Source organism: Hemibagrus wyckioides, linkage group LG29 (genome assembly GCF_019097595.1).
Source record: "Hemibagrus wyckioides isolate EC202008001 linkage group LG29, SWU_Hwy_1.0, whole genome shotgun sequence".
NCBI classification, from domain to species: domain Eukaryota; kingdom Metazoa; phylum Chordata; class Actinopteri; order Siluriformes; family Bagridae; genus Hemibagrus; species Hemibagrus wyckioides.
This window is the reverse complement of record NC_080738.1, coordinates 1924837-1934836: the sequence shown is the minus strand read 5'-3', so window position 1 is coordinate 1934836 and position 10000 is coordinate 1924837. Positions and strand designations below refer to the sequence as shown.

Below are 10000 nucleotides of genomic sequence, written 5' to 3'. Positions count from 1 at the left end.
AACCTGACAAATGAGATCCACAAACACCCTGACAAGCCTGCACCAAGAGCTCAAAGGCATCCTCGTAGGAGAACACCAGGATGTTCATAGATGGTGGGCTTTGTAACATCTCTACCTGCTACACCTGCTAAGGTCATTTCCAGGTTCTATAGGCATTTAAAGCACCTGTACACTACACTTGGTGCAAAGTATTGTTTGTTTGAGCAACATTCCAAGCCATTCTTTGTTTCACTTTATTACGACCACGTGTATTGAGTTTTGTGTTTCTCTGTTTTGCGATTTGGATTTTTTACCCTGTTTTCTGCTGTTCTGTTCTGTGTTTTGTTTTGTTTTTTTGACTTTGTGTCTGTATTTCTGACCTTGTTTTGTGGATTTGCCTATTGGATTATTTGCTCTGTGCCTCCACAAATGGATTCTGCACCTCCCGACTCCCATGGACTCCCTTTCTTACACAGAAAAAAATAAATAAACATAAATAAATCTTTACAAACCACACAAATAAACCAGTTTAAACACACTCCACAAAGTAGACACATACTTCCTGATATTTAAGTTAAATTCAATGTTAAAGTAGAAATAAATACTTAGATTAACACACTGAAATAAATGGAAGACTTAAGGCTTGTTCTATTGTGGGAATTCTTAAACTCTCCAGCAACTTACCCAGTCCATTGTCCCACCCTGGCTGAAGACCTCCACCAAAAGCCCTCTGCCCAAGAAACACCACATCTACAGCCTCAAAGACTACCAGACAGTTGCACTCACTCCAGTGGTGATGAAATGCTGAGATAAATCTCATGCTGGACACCTTGCCACACCTGCCTGCTGTTGTTGCTGTTCAGGTGGTCCTCAATTCTCCTCTTATAGTCAGACCTGGCCTGCCTGTCTTGAGGTTAGATTGAGCCGTGCTGTAGAGAGTCCTGTTGCCAGGCGGTGTTCCTCTCCTTCAGCAGCTGCTGGACCTCCTGGGTCATCCAGGGCTCGGACACGTTTGTCTACTGTGACAGTGTCTATGCAGCTCTTAATGTGACACAGCACACTGTTTTTGAAGATCCAGACACCTCCAGGTCTGGGTGTTCAAAAACATCCCAGTTTGTCCTGTTGAAGCAGTCCTGCAGCTGCTGAGAGCCACCATCTGGCCAAATTTTGACAGACTTAGTGATGGTAGGAACAGTTTATATGGGGCATATGCAAGAATTAAAAGCAGGGACGTTTGGTCAGACTAGCCCAGGTGCAGAAGTGGTCTAGGCCCGTAGCCTAGCTTGATGTTAGAGTACACCTTGTCCAGCATGTTAGCTCCTCTTGTAGCACATTTAATTTGCTGACAGAATGTGTGGAGCACTGCCTTCAAATCCAAATGATTAAAGTCTCCTGCTATGATGTGCACAGCATCAGGATATGTACACTGCTGACTACAGATGCTGTGATATAAATGTCCAATAGCTGAGTTAGCATTAGCATCTGGTGGAATGTAACAGCAGTAATCACACAAAGAGGTATTACATTCTCAAATAGTCCTTCAATAAGACCGGTTCATTGAACAGCCCTGACCCGTCGAGGCATGGACTACATCACTGAAGGTGTGCTGTGGTATCTGGCACCAAAATGTTAGCAGCAGATCCTTTAAGTGCTCTAAGCTGTAAGGTGGGGCCTACATGGATATGACTTGTTTGTTCATCACATCCCACAGATGCTGAATTAGATTGAGATCTGGTTGTTGTGCTCATCATACCATTCCTGAACCATTTTTGCTTTCTGGCAGGGCACATTATCCTGCCGAAAGAGACCACAATGCCTAGGTAGGTGGTATGTGTCAAAGTAACATCCACATGGATGGCAGGGCCCAAAAATTTTCCAGCAGAACATTGCCCAAAGCATGACACTGCCTCGGCTAGCTTGCCTTCTTCCTATAGTGCATCCTGGCGCCATGTGTTCCCCAGGTAAAATACACATACACCACAGGATGTAAAAGAAAACATGTGGGCTTCATAGACAATGAGGGCTTCATAGACAATTGGAGCTCTTTTGAGGGCAAGGCTGGCCTGTTAGGACAGGACGGTGTCCATCCCACTCAGGAGGGTGCTGCTCTCATTTCTTGCAGTCTGTTCCCTGAGCCAAACAAAAATGTTTTAACAATCAGAAAATTTGTTTTAGTGACCTGATTAACATAAAACTAGATGATAGTGAATGCACAGCCAGCACCTTTGATCTGAAGCTAGGACTGTTAAATATAAGATCTCTGTCAACTAAAACACTTATTATTAATGAACTGATTACTGATCAGGAGTTCAGCGTTCTTTGTTTAACAGAAACATGGATTAAACAAAATGAGTATGTAGCATTAAATGAAGCTGGTCCGTCTGGCTATAGCTATATACATCAACCGCGTCTAACAGGCAGGGGAGGAGGTGTCGCAGTTATTCATGATAATAAGCTAAGCGCCACACAAAAACCCAGACATCAGTTCAACACATTTGAAGTTCTTTATACTAACCTAACGTATGCAAGTACTAATAATAAGTTCAGAGAGTCAATTCCACTAATTGTTATTTACAGACCCCCAGGGCCATACTCTGAATTCCTCAGTGAACTTGGAGATTTTACTTCAAACCTTGTTGTTTCTTTAGACAAAGCATTAATAATAGGAGACTTCAACATTCATTTTGATAAGCCAGAAGACCCTCTGAGAACAGCAGATGTGTCCATCTTAGATTCATTAGGTGTTAATCAAAATGTAATAGGACCCACTCATAATGGAGGTCACACTCTGGATCTCATTTTTACATTCGGATTAAATATAGAAAACATAGTCACTCTTCCACAGTCGGAAGCTATCTCAGATCATGATCTAGTTTCATTTAGAATGCGTCTTAGACACGAGATGCGCAACTTGCCGCATTACCGTATGAAGTGTATATTTACGTCTGCTACTGCAGAGAGATTTACCGATAGTCTCCCAGAATTATCACACATGATTGGTTCACCTTCTGACCCTACAGAACTTGATCAGGCGACTGATTACCTGGAGTCAATGTTTCGCAACACCCTAGACACTGTAGCTCCAATTAAAAGGAAAATAATTAAAGACAAGAAACTAGCACCCTGGTACAACGACCACACACGAGCTTTAAAACAATCAGCTAGGAAACTAGAACGTAAATGGTGTCAAACTAAATTAGCAGTATTTCAGTTAGTGTGGAAAGAAAGCCTTCTGAGATACAAAAATTACTTAGCAAAACTAACTTAGTTAGCAAAACTAACTAGGAGTAAAACCACTGTAGAAAAGTGCACACCATCTATATGTAGCAGCAATGACTTCATTTCAATGAACAAACTGATAATATCAGGCAAAAAATTCAGACTTTAAAACCAGAACCTTGGGGTTTTATGTCCCCAAGACCAGACAAATATAACCCTTTTTGCCCAACAAGCCGATTCTGGGAGAACCTACAACCAGTGGGTTCTTCCAGTAGCTCCCAATCATTCTGAGATCTCTCAGCACTAATGGCATTCTGCAGCCCGATGCTGGATGAGATGAGTCCATCTGTGATTCCTGACCAGGTCCTGCACCCGGACATTGATTTTTTTGATAAGTTATATTCTCAGAGAACATCAGTTCAGATTTAGTAACTGGTTATCAGAACATAATAGGACCTGCTCATAATGGAGGTCACACTCTTGATCTCAATCTAACCTTTAGATTAAATATAGAACATATAGTTGCACTTCCACAGTTGGAATCTCTCTCAAACTATGATCTAGATCAGATTTACCTGTAGTATCCCAGAATAATTATTCATGATTGGATCTCCATCTGACCGCACTAAAATTGTTAACAAACCCCTGATTTAAAAACCTGACCTCGACCCCTGTCAGCTCTCCACTATAGGCCAATATCAAACCTTACCTTTACCTTTAACTTTTTATTTAATAGGCTAGAACAGGGTTCCCCAACCTTTTTTGTACCATGGACCGGTTTGATACTGGACAATTTTTCCGCGGCCCTCGGGGGTGATTGATAGGGGAAGCTCTCTAGTGGGCTACTTTGAGGACTTCTGCTGAGTTCACACTGCACGATATTCAAAGTGGGCGGACCACAGTTTTTTTCACACTGCACGACTATCTGGAGTAGCATTCAGTCACTGCTGTGTTCACACTGCATGATGGATCGGCGACAGGAGGTTTCACACTGCATGATCTTACAACAGGAAGAATCGCCCACAACTCTGTCTGCTCCACAAACTGCATTCCACAACTGAACGTATGCAAGAAGTGATAACACAAGATCACACAAGAAGTTTGCGATCCAAATGGTCAGTGCGGGGAACAAGGATTGTGTGTTCTGTATAAATGAACAAATGCATAATTTTGCAATGTGCTGCTGCTGATGGTCAAGGAAATGTCTCTGCTTTATTTCTGTTTGATAAAATTGTAAAGCTTATTTATTCTGATAAAACTATAACTTTTTTCTAAAAAAAAAACAACAGCTTATAAACTCTATTAAACTATAATATTGTGCTCCAACTAACGCCATGCTTGCTGATATTGGTCTATAACTCCTCCCTGAACTGCCCTCTGCGCTGGATCTCGCTCTCTCATTGGCTGTAAGTCATCGCCGAGGTATTTTTCAGTCAGAACTCTTTTCACACTGCAGGATTTTAAGTTGCCAACAGGTCCAGATATTTACTATGCCAGATATTTTACAGGTGTTGGCGGCTCATCAGCGGCTTGCTCAGATTGCGTCTTTGGTAATTCGCACTGCGCAATTGTCAAATGCGTGCATGATCTCCGATCTGGCATTTGTCAGCATTTCTCAGAGATTTAGCAAGTCGGCGACTGAAAATCAGGGCTAAAATCGTGCAGTGTGCTTATGCTAAAATTGTAACGTGTGTACACAGTCGGACTTGTCTGTAACGACCCAGAGCTCGCAAACACCGGAGCTCAACCACACCCCCACTTCCACAGCCATCCTTCTCCTATACAGCTCTGGGGATCATGACTCAGCGACTTTAGGCTAATTCACTTTTGCTTCCTCACAGCTCCCAGTATTCCAAGTCTGATCCAAGTGATTAAGGCTCTGGGTTGTTGAGCGGAAGATCGGGGGTTCAAGCCCTAGCCCCACCAAGTTGCCACTTGATGCTTGTGAGCTATCTCTTCCCTACATGGAGGAAGCCTGTGCTCCCTTCTAAGCTGTGTAGAGTCACCTCTGACAGCAGGCCAAGCTGGTGCATCTGTGCACACCATTGTGGTCTTGCAGGCCTACAAGGCTGACCTGATGAAGGAATGCAACTGTGGTGAGGGGTTTAAACCTGAGACAGTATCTGAGCTATGCCAAGCCACAGAGCAGATGCCTTAGCCATACTATGGCTGCTTTAGGTGCCACAGAGTGTGTATCTGTGGCTTAACTTAACAAGGATTAAGGACAGAGATAAGATGTTTTCCTAGATGCACTGATTTCACCTCAGGTGACAAAGTGAGCACGGTTGTCGACCGGCACCATGAGGTGAAGCAGCAATCCACCATTCAGTCGCACAGCCAGCCAGCACCAGGACCTTAGGTCTGTCATCTCTGCCAGGCGGGCCAAGAATGAATCCTGACATCTGAGGACTAGGGTTCATAGAAACATCCTCCCTAGGGCTGTTTCTTCTGCCCTGCCGCCTTCGGTGTTGTCAGTAGGGTCTGCCCTCGCTCCCTTTTCCTGAACGAATCTATCTCTTGGGTCTGTGCCTGTCAGCTTGCTGTTTCAGGATGCTGAGGAGATCAGCACAAGGTTGACAACCTTTCAGACAACCTGGCATGGAAACTGCTGCCAGGTGTCTCTCAGTGGGTTCTGGATACAATAGAAAAAAAGACACAGGATCCAGTTTGCTTCCCATCCTTCTTTGTTTCAGGGCATGTTACCGACTGTTGTTGGCAAACACCAAACCACATTCCTCCAAGAACTACTTCTCTTGCTTCTGAGGAAAGGGGCCATAGAACATCTTCCTTTACCAGATCGAGACTCAGGCTTTTACAGACAGTATTTTGTTGTTCCCAAGAAAGATGGGGGGTTGCGTCCAATTTTGGATCTGCAGGCTCTGAAATATTCAATGAAGACGTTCAAGTCCAAGATGCTCACACTCAAAGACAAATAGACCTCAAAGACAATAGACTGTAGACTGGTTTGTGACATTAGACCTCAAATGCCTATTTTCATGTAGGCATTATGCCAGAACACAGGAAGTTCCTCAGATTCACTTTTGGTGGCAAAACATACCAGTATTGTTCTCTTCCTTTTGCTCTAGCTCTGTCGCCACACACATTTACAAAGTGCATGGATGCTGTGATCCATGATCCATGTACTAAATTACATGAATAACTGGCTCATCCTGGCCCAGTCAAAGACCATGGCAGCCACCCTGTGCTTGCCCATATGAGGTCTCGAGGTGCAGAGTGTACTCAGCCTAATGGTGGCATCAGCCAACATTATCCCTTTGGGTCTGCTTCACATGAGGCTCTTCCAGCTCTGCCTCAGGAGTGTGCACTTTCATCCCTGCAGGCTCCCCCTCAGGGCCATAATGATTATGTGCCATGGGCCTCATAACCTTCTTATGTGGAAAGACCCCGCTCCTGACCTTGGATCCTACTCTAGGGGCACATCATCATTGCAAAACTCTTTTGACGAACACCTCACTTTCAGGCTGGAGAGCGGTCTTTTCGGGTGCTGAGGCCTGGGGAGAGGCATCTCCACCCACAGGTGGTGGAGCACATCTGGCAGATTTTTGGCCAGGCAGAAGTGTATCTGTTCACCTCCAAGAAGTCAACCCACTGGGAGATTCCCTTTCTCACCCAGCCACTTTGGGCCTGGATGCTGTGGTACAGACATGGCCAAGGGTAGGACTGTACGGCTTTTCCCCAGGTGGCTCTGCTGCCTAGAGGGTCTGCTGGAAGCTCCCTTTGAGCCATTTGAGTCAGCCTCTGAGAAGTTTCTGACCCTAAAGACAGCTCTGCGCTTAGCCTTAGCCTCTCTTAAAAGGGTAGGAGATCTGCAGGCTCTGTCAGTCGGCTCCGCCTGCTTAGAATTGCCTGCCCAGGGCAGGAAACATCCCCATGGTGCCAAGGAAGGCCAGTTGTCCAGTCATCTTGCATGCCTTCTGGCCTCCACCCCATGAGTCAGTGGAACTGGAGAGACTGCACTTGCTTTGCCCTGGAAGGGCCAAACTAAGAACCGCTCGAGCTTGTGGACCTCCTCCCTGTTTGTCAGCTTTGGGTTCCAGAACAAGGGCAATCTGGTGCTTGGCACACTGGGTAGTAAAGGCAATTACCCAGGCCTATGAGGCATGTGGTATTGCTTCACCTCTAGGTGCTAGAGCTCACTCTACTAGGGGTGTCACCTTGTCCAGTGACTTGGCCAGGGGTGTTATGTCTGAAGAAAGTGCAATTGGATGCCCAGAGTGTGGCAAGAGATGCAGTGTCTTGTTCCCTTCTCAGGCAGATGGGGGGGAGGGAGGGAGGGAGTTGAAAAAAACAAATTCTCCATAGAGAATGAGGAACACTGAGATGTTAACAACATGTCAGAACCACAGACTGAGGCTTTATACTGTATAAAAGGAAACACTGGGTGTCTCACACTGCTACAGGAATCAGTGATGGTGTGATGAAGAGCTGTCAGAGCCGCTGTTAAAGAAAATTCATCACCACCTTTTGACCAATCACAATCCAGAGTCTGACAGCAGGAGATTTAATTCTGATTGTGTTCAGAGCTGAAACAGTGTCAGTGATGAGAGAAAGTGTGTGGAGTGTCTGTGTTATCAGTGGTTTTGATCTTTTGACTTCTGCAGTGTAAAGAGGATGTTAGATCAGTAACCAAAGATGTACATTAAGTGGCTTTAGCTGCCAGGGCCTGAGAGAGCAAAGCACTGATTTCCTGTCTGCATGTACAGAGATGTGTGTGTGTGTGTGTGTGTGTGTGTGTGAGTGTGTGAGAGATCTTTGCATTTGTTGCATAAAAACATTTACCACATGAAGTGATAAAGGTCATCAGTACATCCTTAATCATGTTAAGTTCTGGTATTGTTCCCGTTGTAGTTGACCTTTTGACCTCTGTTAAAAACATCAGCTTTCTGTAGCAGCACCAAAACTGTTCACTCACCAGCACTGACTAACATTCAGATCAGATCCTGGATCGGTTTTAGCAATTTCTCTAACTGGAAAGAGTTTTTACTCTCATGCAAGATACAAAATAAAACTGGGAATACTGGGAGCTGTGAGGAGGCAACACTGCATTAGCTTAAAGTCACTGTCTCCAGAGCTGTATGGAAGAAGGATGGCTGTGGAAGCAGGTTGAGCTCCGGTGTGTGGAATGGAGGGCGGAGCTGAGGGAAGTGAGTGATAAGGATCACACACCTGTGCTGAGTTTTATTAATGACCGTTTTCTCCTCTTTCCGGGTTTCGGCACCAGTGTAGCAAGTTCAGAGCATTCAGAAGAGAGGAAACTGAAGTCAGGCTTGGAGAACTAAAAAAGTGTGTACTATTTTACTTATCAATGTTACTATTTTACACTCGCACCTACATGTGCACATTCACACACACTGCACTCGCACTCACTCACTCACTCACACTCACACTCTCTCTCTCTCTCTCTCTCTCTCTCTCTCTCTCTCTCTCTCTCTCGGCTCTTTATTCTCCCTATTTTATCTCTGCAGCTGAGAACAGTCCTTAATATAACTCAGTACAGGTGTGAGATCCGTACTACTCACTGCCCTCGGCTCCGCCCTCCATTCACAAACCGATGAGTGACCACGCCCCCACTTCCACAGCGACACGCTGTGATTCTGTATGGACTACTGACAGCTATAAAAGATGTTTGATGTGACACTCCACCCTTTGTCCTCTAACTGGAACAGTCCATTATGTAGTTAAAGAAGGCTCCACTTATCGAAATACTGGAACTGAAATCAGACTACTGGATGGGTCACATGATGTCCCCAAGACCAGAGAAATTTAACCCTTTTTGTTCAACAAGCCGATTCTGGAAGAACCTGCAACAATTAAGTTACACAATTCATCTCACCAGATAATTTCACAAATGTGGGAATATAATGTTTTACTTCTTTTTTTTAAATGAGAAAGAATATGACAATAAGGTATTTTGATATTAATCTCATTTTGACATTTTAATCCAATTCAGTATTTTAATCCATCTAAAAATAACAAAGCTGACATCAGAAATAAAACCATGAAGCACAAGCAGCAAGAATCAATGCATCAAATTCATTTCAGTCTTTAAGATTAAATTCATTAAGGAGTAAAAACAGTTGATGAAAATAAAACACTGTGATGTAACAGAAAGTTCAGAATTGATGAACGCCTCCTCAGCATCTCTCAGTTCTCTCAGTTCTGACCTCTGAGTATGTGCTGAAATCAGAGTGCTGAATTCTCTTCTTCCTCTTCATCTTCTTCCTCTCGAGCTTCTGGACGTCCAGTGAGGCGTAACAAACCTCATCTTCTCCGACCTCTTCACGTCTCAGAGTTGTCCTTTTGTCACTTCCTGCCAGATCAGCTCTGACTCTTGCTGTGAATGAAATAATGTCATGTTAAAGTCGTGACACTGTTTACCAAAGATTATTAAATCCGTCTGTCTAAAGCCACGCCCCAAATACTCAGAACAAAATGACTGACAGGTGAGTAGAGACGCCTCCTGGATGGAGAAGAGAAGACGTCCTTCCTGTGTTCAGTGCTGAATGAGTGTTAGTGATGAGAGCGAGTGTGTGAGTACCTTTAGTGGTGTTTGTGCAGAGGCAGTACACACAGATGGAGGAGAGGAGTGAGGAGAGGAGAACACACACAGCACACACACTCAACACCAGACTCCAGCTTACACTCCCCTCTGATACACACACATCACAGAGACAGGGTTCTGCTGAGGAAACACACACACACACACACAGCACACACACACACATACACACACACACACACACACACACACATACACACACACACACATACACACACACAC

General features: G+C 44.5%; 1 protein-coding gene across 4 annotated transcripts in view; it reads right to left on the bottom strand.

The window, feature by feature from the left end:
• Nucleotides 1-9162: 9162 nt before the first annotated feature.
• LOC131349436 (uncharacterized) overlaps nucleotides 9163-10000 on the bottom strand; it is a 1942-nt gene continuing 1104 nt past the window's right edge. The window contains exons 3-4 of one of the 4 annotated variants that reach the window (XM_058385119.1): nucleotides 9661-9901; nucleotides 9163-9553 (exon numbers count right to left, since the gene is read on the bottom strand). In XM_058385119.1, coding sequence (XP_058241102.1) covers nucleotides 9538-9553; nucleotides 9661-9901 — 257 coding nt within the window. In that variant the 3' untranslated portion in view covers nucleotides 9163-9537. The remainder of the gene's footprint in view (nucleotides 9554-9660; nucleotides 9902-10000) is intronic. The other 3 variants (XM_058385117.1, XM_058385118.1, XM_058385120.1) reach the window with 3 other exon arrangements.